General features: G+C 41.9%; 1 protein-coding gene across 4 annotated transcripts in view; it reads right to left on the reverse strand.

Annotated features, from left to right (window-relative positions):
• The window catches only part of LOC137344466 (TBC1 domain family member 22B-like), a 318,631-nt gene that overhangs the window by 216,640 nt on the left and 84,662 nt on the right, over positions 1-17,329 (reverse strand). For all 4 annotated transcript variants that reach the window (XM_068007450.1, XM_068007451.1, XM_068007449.1 and 1 more), the window contains one exon: positions 12,676-12,746. In XM_068007450.1, the coding sequence (XP_067863551.1) occupies positions 12,676-12,746 (71 nt within the window). The remainder of the gene's footprint in view (positions 1-12,675; positions 12,747-17,329) is intronic.

Raw genomic sequence — 17,329 nt, forward strand, 5'->3', positions numbered from 1 at the left:
CTACCACAGTAACCCACCACTCCAGGATTGTCCCAGAGAGCAATGATAAAGTTCAGACACTTTTCTCCACTACCAACTATCTCCTTAAATGTCTCTCCCTTACTCTCACCACCCTCACCTACAATAAGAAATGCGAGGAGCTCATAGAATTCTTTGTCACCAAGAACGAGACCATCCATTAAGATGCCTCTGCTGCTTCCCCGCACTTCCCTACCCCCACACCCCTTGTCCACCAAGCCAAACCTCCCCACAGGCTCACCAGACCTAGGCGTGAACCCGGTTCTTTCTCCAGTTTCTCTTCCATCTTCCCTCATGCCTTCTCTAAGCTTATTTCATCCATGGGAACCACCTCCTGCTTCCTCAACTCCATTCCCACTAAACTGCTGACCGCCCAACTTCTTTTCCTGGTCCTCATGCTAGCTGACATTGTAAATGGTGCCCTCTGCTCAGGCACTGTCTCCTCCCTTTCAAAACTGCCGTCATTAGCCCCTCCTCATTAAAACATCCTTCCTCGACCTTTTTGACCTTGCCAACTACCGCCCCATCTATAACTTCCCTTTCCTCTCCAAGTCTTTGAATGCGTTATTGCCTCCCAAATCCATGCTCGTCTTTCCTGCAAATCCACGTTTGACTTTCCAATCAAGTTTCCACCCCTACTGCAACACCAAAACAACCATAACCAGTCACAAATGACCTGCTCTGTGATTGTGATCACGGTGCATTATCCCTCATCCTCCTTGACCTCTCTGCAGCCTTTGACATGGTCGATTAAACCATCCTCCTCCACTGTCCAAATTAGCGGGACTGCCCTGGATTAGTTCCACTCTTGCCTATCCAACTGTAGCTGGGGCATATACAGCAATGGCTTTTCTCCTGCTCCATTGCCTCCAGAGTACCCCAAGGATCTGTCCTCCTCATCTTCAACTACATGCTGCCACTTGGCGGCATCATCCAGACATGGGGTCAAGAAGAACCTCCACCAAATTTTATAGCATTGGGAAAGGCTCTACCCAAGTCAAAAGCATTGCCCATAAAAACTGGTCACATCTGTGCTGCAGCCCACAAGGCCGGCTTAGTAGGCCTTCTTAAAGTTGTACATATATAACATACAGGGAACAATATTGGCAATTTTTTTTTTTAAATCAAGAAGCATTGTCTGAGATTTAGGCTGCAACTCTCCTTAAAAGGATAATAAAAGAAAGACTTGCATTTATATAGTGCCTTTCACGACCTCAGGATATCCCAAAGCACTTTACAGCCAATGAAGTACTTTTGAAGTGTAGTCACCATTGTAATGTAGGAAACGCAGCAACCAATTTGCACACAGCAAGGTCCCACAAATAGCAATGAGATTATGACCAGATAATCTACTTTAGTGATGTTGGTCGAGGGATAAATATTGGCCAGGACACCAAGGAAAACTCCCCTGCTCTTCAAATGGTGCCATGGGATCTTTTACATCCACCTGAGAGGGCAGATAGGACCTCGGTTTAACATCTTATCCGAAAGTCGCCACCTCTGACAGTGCAGCACTCCCTCAGTAGTGGCACTGGAGTGTCAACCTGGATATAGGCTCAAATGTCTGGAGTGGGACTTGAACCCACAATCTTCTAACTCACTCAGAGGCAAGAATGCTTCTGAGCCACAGCTGGCACCTTGCTGGAACCAAAGTGCCATCTAGGAAAGTGATGGGGAATTGTATTGGTACCATCCACTTTTCTCCTTATACCTGATCTCAATAAGCAAGGACACTTTATTTTGGCACAACATCTATAGGGATGAGACAGTTCTGGCAGTATGTGACGGCCCTCAGACCCGGGTCTACAGACGATGTCACTCATACCTCAGCTTACCCAATGAGACTTGGTTTCAGCAGTTCCACTTCACTGCAGATGCTGTGATAGATATTTGCTACAGTCTGATTTTTAGACCACCTCAATATCTGGATCTGCTCTTCCTATTGCTGTGAAGGTCACAACTATCTTGTCCTTCTATGCCACAAGGTCCTTCCAGGCAATTGCAGGGGACATCTCCCACATCAGCTAGTCGAAGGCTTACACGTGTATCAACCAAGTTACCAATGCCATGTTTGCCTGTAGGGATCAACTCACCTCTTTCCCAGTGGGGAGCAGATTCCTTCATCCTGCAGCAGTCTGCACTCCCCGCACTATTTGAAGGAGACAAGAGGATGTTCAGAAGATCACGGCAACCCTTGCTCACGATGGCAATTCTGTACCCTCACACAGCAGAAAGAAGGTATAGTGAAGACCATGCCACCACCCAAGTTACAATGGAACATATCATCGGAATGCTAAAACAACAGGTCCGCTGTTTCGGTCACCCTGGTGAGGTGCTGCTCTACACTCGTGGCCAAGAATGTTATTGTCTGCTGCATAATTATGCTCTATAAAGAAGGATAAGCATGCAACTGCAGGATTACTAGGCCAATGGCACAAAAGTCCCACAAGACGACAGCAAAGAACAGGAGAAGGACAGCCGAGAGGTCCCTGATGACCATACTGATTGAGTGGTGAGAAACACTGCAATCCACAACTACCTTGAGCAAGAAACACCAATTCAGACATACACGGCATGTCACTCTTCCATGAAAATGCCTTCTCATAGCCATCTGGCAGGTTGCATACCTTTCTTACCACTTACAATCTTTCTCTCCCCGCAAAACAGCATTGAAATACCAAATAAAGGTGGGAAAAAGTCCATTTATTTCAGTACTCACACAAAAGTATTCTTATCTAATTCCTACACCATATTTCCCTTTGTTGACTGTATACAGTGTATTATCTCTTCTCCATAACATAACATTAAATTGTGATTAAATGTCCAGCCGAATGGGAAGAGCAACTAGGAGGGTTGCTGCTTGCCTCTTGGCATGGATGTGACCATGATTCACCAGTTGAGGGATCCTAGATGATCCTGAAACAGCTCCAGATGTGAAACAATGCAGAGTCTGCCAGCATCTGCATCAGAGACTTGCTTACTCCTTGGTGGGACCTCGCCGTACAAGGAAAGTTGTGTGGCCACCTTTACAGGAGGCCATACCATTCAACCTTTCTGCAGTCACACTACTGGTGCTAGACCCTGCAGCTGGAGGCTAGCAGACAGCATGAAAATAGTCCATGAGATGTCTACTCTGTAGGTGAAGTCCACAGACACTGGTGTTGACAAATAATCTCCAACAAGTTATTCTTTCCTGCCAGATACCGACTCCTGTAACTGAGTGCCCCAAGTCTCAACAGCAGCAGTGATACCGGTAAATGAGAATGCTACTTTATGTTTGGTTCCACACTGTTTTTGGACTTCCCTACAGATAGTCATAAAGAAGCCTTTCACTCCACAGTAGTCTACATTTCAGCAAATTCCTCCTGTTTGGCAAGGCCTGCATTTATTGATCGTAGTGGGCCTTCTTCTTGAATCGCTGCAGTCGTGTGATGAAAATGTTCCTACAATGCTGTTAGGTAGGAGTGTCAGGATTTTGACCCAGCGACGTTGAAAGAACAGAGATATATGTCTAAGTTAGGATGGTGGGGAACTTGAAGGTGGTAGTGTTCCAATGCATCTGCTGCCTTAGTCCTTCTAGGCAGTGGAGATCACGAGTTTGGGAGGTGCTGCCAAAGAAGTCTGGACAAGTTTTTGCAGTGCATCCTGTAAATAGAACACACTCTCTAAATGCGTAGATGGTGGTGGAGGAGGTGGATGGTATGAGGTGCTAATCGGACAGACTGCTTTGTCCTGTGTGGTGTTGAGCTTCGAGTGTTACTGTAGTTGCACCCATCCAAGCAAGTGGAGAGTATTCCATCACACTCCTGACTTATGCCTTGTATTCAATTATTTCTTCCCTGCGCTGAGTAACAAAATCATAAATGAATTCATAAAGAATGACTTTCCAGTTATAGTTACATATAGTGACAAAGAAAATCTTCCCCACTTTGGTGACATGATGCAGCTTTGCACTATTTGTTGGTTCAGTGGGAAGACTGTGGTAAATACAATCACGAAATATGTTGTACAACAGCGCAGCATTTGAATTTGCCATTATGTAAGCAACAACTAGATTTCTTTTTAAGAACCAAATGAAAACAGCTGCAACCAAAGCAACTGGCATCATTGAACCTGTTCTTAAGCCAAAAGTCATCTGTTAGTGACAACTAGTCTCAAGCTGTTTTTTAATTGCAACATCTGAAATCACAGCTGTACTTTAACAGACTAATGCACATATTCATCACTCAAAGGCAGGACAGTATGGTTTAAACAGTAGGATATAATTTTGTTGGAAGAAACTTCCATACTATACCTTGACAAAAACTAGCATCGAGAATGCTGAGTAAGTTATCTATATTTTTTGTAGGCAAATAAGCAATTTTTTAGGCTAATGTACTGTGTCCAGTGTGTGAATTATGCTATATAATCAATAACCCTGATGAGTGCCACAGTTAAATCCTGACAATTACTGCTGTTTTACCAGAAACTTTTCTGCTTGTATCTAGTTCATGGTTGGATGATGATTTCTAATGGACTGCATAAACAAAAGGAGTAGACTGTTTAATTATTTATTGTGGAACAAAGCAGTTAACCACTCTAAAAACAAAAACCAAAACATGTTGTGCAAGGTGCTGTTAAGGAATATATGAGACAACATAAAAGATTAAGCTGCTGTCTTTAGGTTAAAAAAAAATTCAAGCTACTGACAAGCTTGACCATGCTGAAAAATGAATCACCCAAGAAACATTTATTGTTCAATCACACTGATGCATTTAAATGATAACGTGGAGTTTCTGATGTAGCACTATGGGAGTGAGTACAAGTGGTAGGTACACAACAGCTGCTGCTGAATCAGAATTGTCACAAATCATGTACAAACTGGTGGCTTCCCACTTTTTACAGTTTGCAATTAAAACTTAAAAAGCAAAAAAATCCACTAGAATTAATGAGCAATGAGTGACAACTTTAAAGAGCATGGTCACCATGGCACTATACATTGAGTGCAAAACTATGCTCACTCTAATGGAGAAAAGAAAATGAAATATTTAAGATATCTCCGGTTCACACTTCATTTGCAACATGCAGCATAAGGTTATCTGACTACTAACTACAACGTGACTTTTAAGACCCTTTCAAATTGTTTCCAAAATTGTACAAACCCAAAAAGCATAACCAATGGAACAGAAAAAACTCTTCACACATATCAAAGATTTTCCCTTTCTTGCAAAACCAGAATTAAAACCACATTTTTACCCATGAATAATGGGATTTGGAATGGTTTAACACCACAACCATAGATATAATTGCTTTCTACCAGATTTGTCAATTTGCGATTTTGATGAGGTCAGCCTTCCATCCTTCCCCACACCCCCTCCCCCCCAATCAATGCAAATGAAGACTACAAATAAGAAAACAATTTTATTCCATTACCTATAACAAAATCAGTAGTGGTGCAGAATACATTCCAAATACTGACTGAGGTATGCAACTAAAAGCACTGCAATTGTAATATTGTAACTTTCCATTTTTCTCCTCTGCTTTAAATAAACTCTGTTGTTTCTGGACTATGAAGGAAGGCAGGCAACCAACCTGCTCCCAGGGCTTCTTGCAATGCCATCCTTGTCCAGTCGCTAATTGGTGTGTAAGAGCAGCTCATGATAATCCATTCACCAATTTCTTTCCCTCCTTGTGAAAGGCTCCCCTCACATCATTATCAAGGTCATAAGCTCATCGTGTGAGAAAGTGCACATATGAATCTGTATCCAAAAATTCTGAATTGCAGAGACTTCGAGTACCACCACATTGTCCTTGATCCTATCAGCATTGCTTTTCAAAGTCAATCATAAGAAATCGTGATATGGCGTTCTTTCACTCCATTTCTGTGTTTTAATTTTTTTTTATGCAACTCCCAATATCACTTTGTGAGACTTAGCAAACTTAGTGGGAGGAGATTAGAGTCTGCCACAGTGAGTGCACTGGAAAAAACAATCCCACTGAATAAAGTACATCTTCTTTCACTCTATAATAAACATGGACAACAGCATCCCATCAGGGAAGACCTCTGCTGACAAAAGCCAAGAGTACAGAGGAACAGCCCTAGTAAATGTAACTTCAGTAATCACATTAGCCTCTACATCACCCTCACTTATATGTGAAAACCTCTGGTGAAGGACTTTATCCATCCACTGCAAGTATTTTTGATACATACTTTATTTTATTGCAATTCCATGCTCAAGTCGTACCCCTATTGTGAAATATAACTTACATCATAATTCCCATTATATTGTTTTCTTAAAACCTTAAATTTTTTGTAACATGTGTGGAGACTATTTAAATGCAGGACAACAACAGATTAAAACACCTAACAAATCATTTTTTTTTAAATGATTTCCATCAACAAGTTCCCAGATTTTTCTGGGTTTTTGGATCAGTAAAAATTGATTTCTGACCAGAATTTGCCCTGTTCCCAGAGGATCCCAAAATTAGTGATGCCAGAACGCACGTTATGTCTTGATGTCTGCAATGACATCGCTGACACGATGCACGTGCATTGCAGGACTCGACTTTTCAATACAAAATTCTAGATGGAAAACAGTTTGAGGTAAGTTATTTGACTGTGTAACAACCGGAAGAAAACTGAAAGTATTAATTTACCCAACTTCAAGCAACCTCAAAAATACTGGAAAATTCAGAAATGCCAAAATAGAAAAGAATTTACTGCATGGATAGCCCAAGTGTGTACAATGTTTTGCTGCCAACTACTGACCCTTAGAACTGAGACAATATGCAACTGCTACTAATTTGCTCCTCAAAGAATATAGAATTAAAATTTTCACTATATCGAAGCCCTCAATTATAGGAGACTCAGCTTGGTGGGATTGGAGCTGGATCATTGGCATCCAGAAATCCAACTTTACATGTTCCAAAGCCTGAATAAATATGAATGTTTAGGTTTATTCATTCATCTCCTATAAGTTTGGTGACTACGTAATAATCCATTTAGCCTAACTGCAATGTTAGTATTTTGCTTGTTTTGTTGAGATTTAACAATGTTCAAAATAAAGCCTTCAACATGTCATCGATGACGACGAACACCTCGCTAAGGCCATCCCCACACCTCCACTACTCGCCTTCAAACAGCCACCCAACCTCAAACAGACCATCGTTCGCAGCAAATTACCTAGCTTTCAGGAGAACAGCGTCCACGACACCACACAACCCTGCCACGGCAACCTCTGCAAGACATGCCAGATCATCGACACAGACACCACCATCACACGAGAGGACACCACCCACCAGGTACATGGTTCATACTCCTGTGACTCGGCCAACGTTGCCTACCTCATACGTTGCAGGAAAGGATGCCCCGGAGCATGGTACATTGGCGAGACCATGCAGACACTGCGACAACAGATGAACGGACACCGTGCAACAATCGCCAGACAGGAGCATTCCCTCCCAGTCGGGGAACACTTCAGCAGTCAAGGACATTCAGCCACCGATCTTCGGGTAAGCGTTCTCCAAGGCAGCCTTCGAGACACACGACAACGCAAAATCGTCGAACAGAAATTGATAGCCAAGTTCCGCACCCATGAGGACGGCCTCAACCGGGATCTTGGGTTCATGTCACGCTACACGTAACCCCACCAGCGAAAAAAAGTTATCTATATCATTCTCTGTCTTTTTCTTCCTTTCGGATGTTTCTCTCTCTCTCTGTCTGTCTGTCTTTTGTTCTGGCCGTTTGTATATTCGGTGGTCCTGTAGGTAACATCACTCTGTCTGAACACTTTCATTGCCTTGACAACGGGCAGTTGGAAAGATTATCTGTAATCACCAGGTATTGTTCTCTGACTATAAATGCGGTAACCTTCCATGGAATCCCACACTCACTCACCTGACGAAGGAGAAAGCCTCCGAAAGCTTGTGATTTTCAAATAAAACAGTTGGACTATAACCTGGTGTTGTAAGATTGTTTACATTTGTCAACCCCAGTCCATCACCGGCATCTCCACATCAAAATAAAACTGATTGCAACCAATTTCCTCTGAATGTGTCCTGGTTTTTTGAGCTCTGTCTTCTTCCACTAATTTTCTCCCCGTTTTTGTTGCTAAAAATTAAAACTAAAAAAAATCTGAAAAAAATGGGTTTTTAAATCAGCAATAAAAATCTGCCTTTAAAAGGGTCCTTAAACTTGTGTTACAATTTACTCATTTAGCTTTATTTGTTTTTGATGTTTCTTCACTTTCTCTGCTGAAGGTAGTGATTCATGTTGACTCAAGCCCAAATGTCAGATATAAAACCATGGCCCAATGGAAAAATATAATGACCACAGATGTTTTTGTCCTCAAGATATTATTTAACAGGCATACTGGTGTACCAACAATGACCTCTTGTGTTCAAAATCAAAAGCAGTTTCTCTGACACCATCTGCAGTATTTTAGAAAAATCACTGTTTTAACAGCACACAACCTACCAACAGTGCATGTTATAGATCATATTTTTCAGGCAATATGTAGACATTTCAGCTGCCATGTATGTATAGGTGCAAACTTATGAATGATAAGATAATTGCACTCGTCAGAAGCCGGGCAAAGGCATGCTAAAAACAGGGAAATTGACAACTTGGAATCAACATGTACTAGTCCTGTCCTGCTGCCTTCAAAATTAATGGGACGGGACAGAACAGCGAATGGCCATTGGTGGAGTTCAAAGTTCGTGGAGAAAGATATTACAGTCTGGTTCACAAAATAAACAAGGATGAGGAAGGTACTTGGTTCATCCATCCAGAAAAAATACAGTCCCCATTACATTAGCCAACTTTTATTTCTACAGTAACTTACCTGGAAGTCTATTCCATGTTTGATCACTTTGTGTGAAGGAAAGCTTCAATGACATCAGTTCTAAGTTTGTCTTTTGCCAGTTCGATCTTGTTCCTTACCCCCACCCCGCCTCCTCTGCACTAATATCAGTTAATTTGAGGCAATAATTCAGGATTTATCTTTTCTTTATTAGATACTGTATATACTGCACCTCCATGAGGTGCCTTTTCAATTTCCTCCTTTTTAATTATTTCCTCATAACTCTCTCTGACTCTAGGGATCAGTTTTATGGCTCTTGCCTTTACTACCTCCAGGTCTGAATGTTTCCTCCGTGTCTCGATGACTAGAACTGGACACAGTAGACAAGATGTGGTCTTACCAGTGCAGTATGCATTTTGAGCTCAACTTCCTCCAACTTGTACTGAACTGTTTTGGTTAAATAGGCATTCCATTTGCTTTGCTGGTAGCTGAATTGCAGTGATTTCATCTAGAATCAGCTCCTATTCTAACATAGCAACTGATGGGGTACATTTCTCTTTAAAGGATAAAATGTTTTACAGCCCAGATTTTGAAACTGGAGTTTGACGACCCTTGGAGGTTTTGAGATGACGCTAGTGGATCCACAAGGTTATCATATTTCTGCCCAAAGCCAAAATGCCAGACTGAAGAAGCCATCAAAGACACCTAAAAAAAAATAGCAAGCCTAGAGAGAAGCCTTGCCAACTGGAAAAAACATCTTTTACATTCAGCAGTGCTTCGCTTTAGACTCAAGAATTCAAGAAAGGTTTCATTTGTCCTTCTGCACAGCTGTTGGCAACCATGTCCTGTGGAAGCCCAGGCCTCTGTTGCAGAAGAAGTGCAAGGGCCTGGGTAAATGTGGATGACTGGGCCAAAGGCACCAACACACCAGGCCCAAAGCCCTCAGAGAAGCCTAAAAATGCAAGGCGTAAACAATAGTGCAGCCATTACAAAACATCATTTACTAGAATAATTCCAGGGATGAGGGACTTTTGTTACGTGGATAGTCTGGGGAAGCTGGGATTGTTCTCCATGGAACAGAGACGGTTGCAAGGAGATTTGATAGAGGGTCTAGATAGAGTAGATAGAGAGAAACTGTTCCCAGTGGCAGAAGGATAAAGAATCAGAGGACATAGATTTAAGGTGATTGGCAAAAGAACCAAAGGTGACATGAGAAAAAACTTTTTTATACAGCGAGTGGCTAGGATCTGGAGTGCACTGCCCGAGGGGGTAGTAGAGGCAGATTCAATCATGGCCTTCAAAAGAGAACTGGATTAGTACTTGAAAGGAAAAAATTTGCAGGGCCAAGAGGATAGGGTGGGGGAGTGGTACTAGCTGGATTGCTCTTGCATAGAGCCTGGGCGGACTTGATGGGCCGAATGGCCTCCTTCCGTGCAGTAACCCTTCTATGATTCTAAGTCCTCTATTTTATGTGCCGTTGCTAGCACTTCTCGGTTTTCAACCATTCAAGGGTACATCTATGCCTCACACAAACTCTAATGCACCTCAGCCATGAAGTAAGCCAAGATGGAAAAAAAATGTAAGACAAAATCTGAATGAGAAAGACAGAGAAAAAAACAAAAAATGGAGAGAAAATAAAACAGGCAAACAGAGCAACAAGAGAAACAGTGTGTGACAGAAATGAGAGAAAAGTCAGTATGCGAGTGAAGTAGAACAGGGAACAGAAAGAAAAAAGAGCGCATGCAAGGGAGAACTCAGGGAATCTGCAAGATAATCGGATTTTCTCTCCATCTAGCACATTCACTTATTTTTCTCCTGTATTTGCTGACTTACTAGTGCAGTGCTTATGTTCCTGTACACTAACAATAAAACAAAGTTTTCTGCCATGATTACACTGTTCCTTTGAGTAGCTGGCATTGTCTTCCAGAACTCTATTTTTATTAATTCTCTTTGTAGCTGGCAAGCCTGGCACTTATTGCCCATCCCTAGTTGCCCTGAAAAGGTGGTGGTGGGCCATCTTCTTGAACCGCTGCAGTCCATGTGGTGAAGGTACTCCTACAATGCTCTTAGGTAAGGAGATCCAGGATTAAGAGAGGTTCACTAGGAATGTGTTAATTTTTGTAGTCCCCCCGCCCAGCACAGAAAAGCTTAAAAACCATTGTCTTCATTTGTGTATTTCCACTTATCTTTGATCACCAACAATCAGAAAAAGAATTAGGACATACACTCCAAAACGGCAGAAGATGTGGGCCTTAGCACTGCTTATTCAAAATTATGAAATATTTGAAGTGAGGGTGGAAATTGCAGAGGCTCTGGCCACAATCTTCCAATCCTCCTTAGATACGGGGATGGTGCTGGAGGACAGGAAATGTTACACCCCTGTTCAAAAAGGGGGAGGGGGATAAACCCGGCAATTACGGGCCAGTCAGCCTAGCATGGTGGGGAAACTTTCAGAGACAATAATCCGGGACAAAATTAATTGGCACTTAGAAAAGTATGGGCTAATAAATGAAAGTCAGCATGGATTTGTTAAAGAAAAATTGTGTTTGACTAATTTGATTGAGTTCTTTAATGAAGTAACGAAGAGGGCTGATGAGGGTAGTGCAGTTGATATGTATATGGATTTTCAAAAGGTATTTGATAAAGTACCACATAATAGACTTTTTAGCAAAATTAAAGACCATGGGGTTAAAGGGGAAGTGGCAGTGTGGATACAAAATTGGCTAGGGGACAGAAAGCAGAGAGTAGTGGTGAACAGTTGTTTTTCAGACTGGAGAGAAGTAGACAATGGTGTTCTCCAGGGGTCAGTATTGTGACCACTGCTCTTTCTGCTATATATTAATGACCTGGACTTGGGTATAGAAGGTGTAATTTCAAAGTTTGCAGATGACAAAAATGTAGTAACAATGTGGGCAATAGTAACAGACTTCAGGAGGACACAGACAGACTGCTGAAATGGGCAGACAAAATTTAATGCAGAAAAGTGTGAAGTGATGCATTTTGGAAAGGCAATATAAACTAAATGGTACAATTTTAAAGGGGGTGCAGGAACAGAGAGACCTGGGGGTGTACATACACAAATCTTTGAAGGTGGCAGTATGAGTTGAGAAGGCTGTTAAAGAAGCATATGGGATCCCAGGCTTTATTAATTGAGACAGAGAGTATAAAAGCAAGGAAGTTATGCTAAATCTTTATAAAATACTAGTTATGCCTCAGCTGGAGTATTGTGTTCAATTCTGGGCACCACACTTTAGGAAGGATGTCAAGGCCTTAGAGAGGGTGCAGAAGAGATTCACTAGAATGGTGCCAAGGATGAGGGACTTCAGTTATGTGGAGAGACTGGAGAAACTGGGATTGTTCTCCTTAGAACAGAGAAAGTTAAGGGGAGATTTGATAGATGTATTCGAAATCATGGACAGTTTTGACAGGGTAAATAAGGAGAAACTGTTTCCAGTGGCAGAAGGGTCGGTAACCAGAGGACACAGATTTAAGGTGATCGGCAAAAGGGCCAGAGGCGACATGAGGAAACATTTTTTTTTACACACAATGAGTTGTAATGATCTGGGATGCACTGCCTGAAAGAGTGGCGGAAGCAGATTCAATAGCAACTTTTAAAAGGGAATTGGATAAACACTTGAAGGGAAAAAAATGACAGTGCTATAGGGAAAGAGCATGGGAATGGGACTAATTGGATAGCTCTTTCAAAGAGCTGGCACAGGCACGATGGGCCGAATGGCCTCCTCCTGTGCTGCACCTACGATATTGATACTTTGATCCACACTGCAATTAAACGAGGAAGAAATGAAAAGTAATGTAAACTGTGAATTTTGTCTTTTGTAGCTCAGCACATCAATTATACTGCAGCTAACTGACTTACCGACAGGAGTCTCCACGTAACAGAACGAACTTCTCTTGGAACACCCGACCAGCTGTACTTTCTTAGTTCTTCTGTAAAAATAAGGTGAAAGAGAAATTAACTTATAATTGTACACTACCACGCGAGCCAATACTAACTTGCACAGGCTCAAATAAACAGTGCAGCAGGGCACCGCCACCAACCCACACACCCTTTTTTGTAAAAAAAAAGAAATGGTTTCCCTTAAAATTCTTCTAATTATTCCTTATCCACATCAGATGAATTGCATCAGGGAACATTAAGCAAGCCTGCTTCCAGCGCTCTGTTCCACTGAACTGTGCAAAAACTTGAATTTGGCAAAAACAAACATGTTCTGGATTTGTGAACACCAACAATCAACATTTTATTGGTCATTAACCCTTCGGAGGATTAAAAGGTGCATTTTTTTCTCTAAAACACCAAGTTTCCCACAGTATTGCCAGTGATAAGTCGGACAATATACAGATGAACAATGCCAGGAGTGCTATACCATGTCACGCAGAAAGCATTATTTGCTGTTAAGCTGGAGCTATGCTTAACTTGACCTATCCCTTTGAGGCCACAATGTCTAAGATTAGAGTTTAATTACTGTTCGGTGATGGAAATTTTCTGATAAGCAGATGCTTATAAATTTCAACTACACCTGAGAAAAACAGTATGAAATTACTTCATTACAAATTAAACTGGTTTAAATTTGTTTCAAGATATGAAATGCTCTGTGGTCTTTCGTGTTCTCATAATTGCACTTCTACAAATTACTGCTTAGTACAATTTCAATCTATTTTGGTAGTAAAATGAAGGTAGATCTGTGATCAAAGTTACCCCACTGAAACAGTTTTTGCCTCACTCCTGTCCCAATTTTTATTAATATTATCAGAGTTCTAAATCAAGGTCACATTCATGCTTTTGAGCATTGACTGGTACAGATAAGCGAATGGAACATAAATTTGTTCCTCCAACGATAGATGAGTGACAGTGACAATATAATAAAGAGAACAAGGGCAGAAATCCACTATGGTGAATTCCACAGAAGAAAGCAAAAGTAGAACCGTATTGTGGTGGCACAACATGAGAGCGAGTGCAATGCATCTTAACACAGCTAAAAACTAGAAACATAATGAACATTTTCCCAATGATCTGTCCCAAAGATTATGCATGCATGGTTTCTGTTGACATAAAAATCAAGAGATAAATTTAGGCATATTTTAGAATGAGTCAAAATTTTAATCAAAAAGTGTTCAGGAAATTAGAAAAATTTATATGCAACAAAGTTGTTCTGTTACTTCCACCTGCTCTATCTCTTATACCTCCCCACAAATGAAGGTAATGAATCCAGACCCGAGCCCATTACGTATATCTTTTTTTTTCTCTTAACCACTCCAAGACCAATCTCTCCTCCCTCCTCCCTTCCCGTCACCCAATCATGTCACCTTTCATTTTTTTCCCTTTCAGGTACTTTGACCCCATCCCTATCCTAACCCATTACTACTCCTTTGCTGCCGTGTGACGCTTGAATCTCCCTTGGATAAGCCTACTGCTACCCTTTGAGTCTTTCTTGGCATTCTACGAAAGGCTTATCGAGAAACCCATCACTGCCTCCTTACCAGCGGAAATCCCAACTACCCCATCCTCCTCGTTCACCAACTTTCCCAACTACGCGCTTATCGGGGACTAACTTCACCAACGTCTTCCTTGTTCAGTTCATCCCACCCACCACTGCCCCCATGAACACTGCCAGCAGATCAATAATCACCATCCCCTCTGCATTTCCATTCAGAGTGTCTGTTTGATCGCAAACAAAGTCCTTGGCATCCATGACCATAGTGTGGATGATTGCATCAACATCCTGGTTTTGACTAAAACTTAGTTCTTGGGTAGTGACACCTTGCCCCTTACTGAAGTTTCCTGCCTGGCTATACTTTCTGCCACATGCCCTGCCCAAACCACCATGGTGGCAGTGTGGCCCTCATCACTGAGTCACACCCAGGACTCTGCCCATTACTCCTCTGGCACCTTCTTCTTCGAGCACCTGATCTTATTCCACCCCTCTCACCTCTCTTTAAAATCCTTTTTGTCTATAACTCTCCCCAAGGCCCATCCCGAGTTTCTCCCCAAGAGATCCCCCCTCAGTCTTTGCACTGAGCGATGCCTTATCCGCTGTGATTTCAATCTCCATCTCAGCTACCGCTTGCCTCTCCTCTGAATCCACTGCCTTCCTGTCCTCCCTAAGCTCTCCCTCCATATAACCTCTGCTACCCATATTTGCAACTACCACCTTGACCTTGCCAACTCCCATGGTCTTTCTACTCCCACGGTCTCAATCATTGGCAGGGCTATCTCTGAGCATGTCTTAGTACTCCTCACCACCCACATTCCCCTATCCCATTCCAACACCACTTCTTTCTGGGTCCACCCCTGGAAAAAGCTCTCCCCCAAGTCGCTTAGAACTGCACTTTTAAACTCCCAACTGCCTAGTCTTTGATTCTCCATTCACCACAATATTTCTGAAGCCTTCTGCTTTTATCCCCAGCAAAAGCTTTACTCTCATCCATCATTCCCCCTGGTATGGCCCCCCATCTTCACTCCCTCAAGAGCAAAGTATGCAAACTTGATCATACCTGGTGCATAAGTGGCTGAGCTAACAATCACCAGATCGGCCTCACTCTACTCTATCAAAACCACTCACTACTTCAGGAGCAATCTGGATTGCAAACATAATCCCCAGCTTCTTTTCTCATCATATCAACCATCTGCTTAAATCCCTCTCTCATCTCCAACAAGTGCGAGGAGCTCATGGGCTTCTTTATCACCATGATGAGACCATCCATTAGGCTGTTCACAACTTTGGCATCATATTCAACTCTGAACTGAACTTCCAACCCCATAGGCCCATCTGTCGCTGAAACCCTCATCCATGCCTTTGTCACCTCCAAATTCAACTAATCAAATACTCTCCTGGTCAGACTACCACCCTCCATAAACATCAGCTTATCCAAAATTCTGTTGCCAGTATCCTATCCTGCAACAATTCTACTCATCCATCATACCTGTCTTGCTGACCTCTGTCTCTACCTACCAAACCCCCTCCCCATCCATGCCTCAAATTTAAAATTTTAAACCATGTTTAGATCCTTTATGGCCTCACGCGTCACTATTTCTGTAACCTCCTTCAGCTCTAAAATCCCGCCGAAGTCTCTGTTCCTCCTGCTCAGGTCTCTTATGCATCCCCCTTCCCTTCACCCCACCATTGATGGTCATGCCTAGGCCCCACACTCTGATATTCTCTCCCTTCTGCCTCTCCATCTCCCTCTCTTTTAAGACCCACCTCTTTGACCAAGCTTTTGGTTACCTCTCAATATCTCCTCCTTTGGCTCAGCATCCATTTTCTGATTATGCCTCTGATAAGGACTTTGGAATGTTTTTCTACGTTAAAGGCACTATATAAATGCACATCGTTGTTCAGGTTTCACATACAACTTTCAGATGATAAGAGATAGCAATGTGACAGCAAATCAAAGAGAACAAGGGCTGTATGGGGTGAAGACGACAAAAATAAAATCTATCCATCAGATTCTATTCTACATCAAGCCATATATGCAGTTAAACCCGGCAATTCCTTACCATGGACTTCAAACAAAAATATGAATAATTGTCCCTTAAGGCACAGAAAAAATTCATGTAACTGAAACTAAATCATTCCACATGCACGTATATTTTTATGCAAATCTGCAATATTTGTTTAGCCATAACCTGCTAACTTTTGAACAGAACCTGAACTACAACTCTTCAACAACCTCTCAAGAGTATTTTTATGTTAATACACCCATCAAGATTATAACTGATGATTTTAGAAAGTATTTTAGACAATGCTGCTGAATTTAACTGTTTCTGAACCACAGGGATTTGAAATTAACATGCATTATATCATAATGTCGTTCAATTAGTACTGGGGATTTTTTGCTCTGAGCAGAGCTAGCACAACTTTTTCAGTAATACAACAACAAGTGTACTATTAAAAACCGATCGGATTTAAAACATGCAAAACGGGTATGTTCCAATTTGAAAAGCAAGATACGAGACAGGGCAATCAGTTCTAAAATGTCACTTTGAAAAGTGTAATGGGGGCCAGTATATTTTGTTGAAAATCACTGTGCGGGAGGAGTGCAGCAGTAGGTATTCACAAACAGTGCTGAATTTGTGACTTCTGTTGAGGCTCACAGTTTTCCCAATGTACATTACTCACAAACATCTTTGGTGGCCTTAAACATGCTTATAAAAGGTTTACTTAGAGATCAAGGACGTCCACACTGCAGCCTGTGGACTATATGCAACCCTGGCTTCTGATGTGACCCTCGAAGCCAATGCAAGTCAGTTCTATTTTTGCTCATTCTTCTTAATTGCAGGTTTGTCCTGTTTGAATTGTTGGCCCTGGAAGTTTGGAAAGGGGTGTTCTTTAGTCCAACTGCCCACTTTCTCAATCTTTCCCTTCAGTGGCTAACCATCAAGAACTGAACTTGCAACATCCAGGTTACTGTGTCTAAGTCATTACCATTTCACCAGACCTAGGCCATAGCTCCAACCAACTGCAACACTCAGTTTGTCAAACTGATTGTGTGATTTTAAAAACTGTAATTTT

The sequence above is a fragment of the Heptranchias perlo genome, chromosome 27, assembly GCF_035084215.1.
Source record: "Heptranchias perlo isolate sHepPer1 chromosome 27, sHepPer1.hap1, whole genome shotgun sequence".
In the NCBI taxonomy this organism is placed as follows: domain Eukaryota; kingdom Metazoa; phylum Chordata; class Chondrichthyes; order Hexanchiformes; family Hexanchidae; genus Heptranchias; species Heptranchias perlo.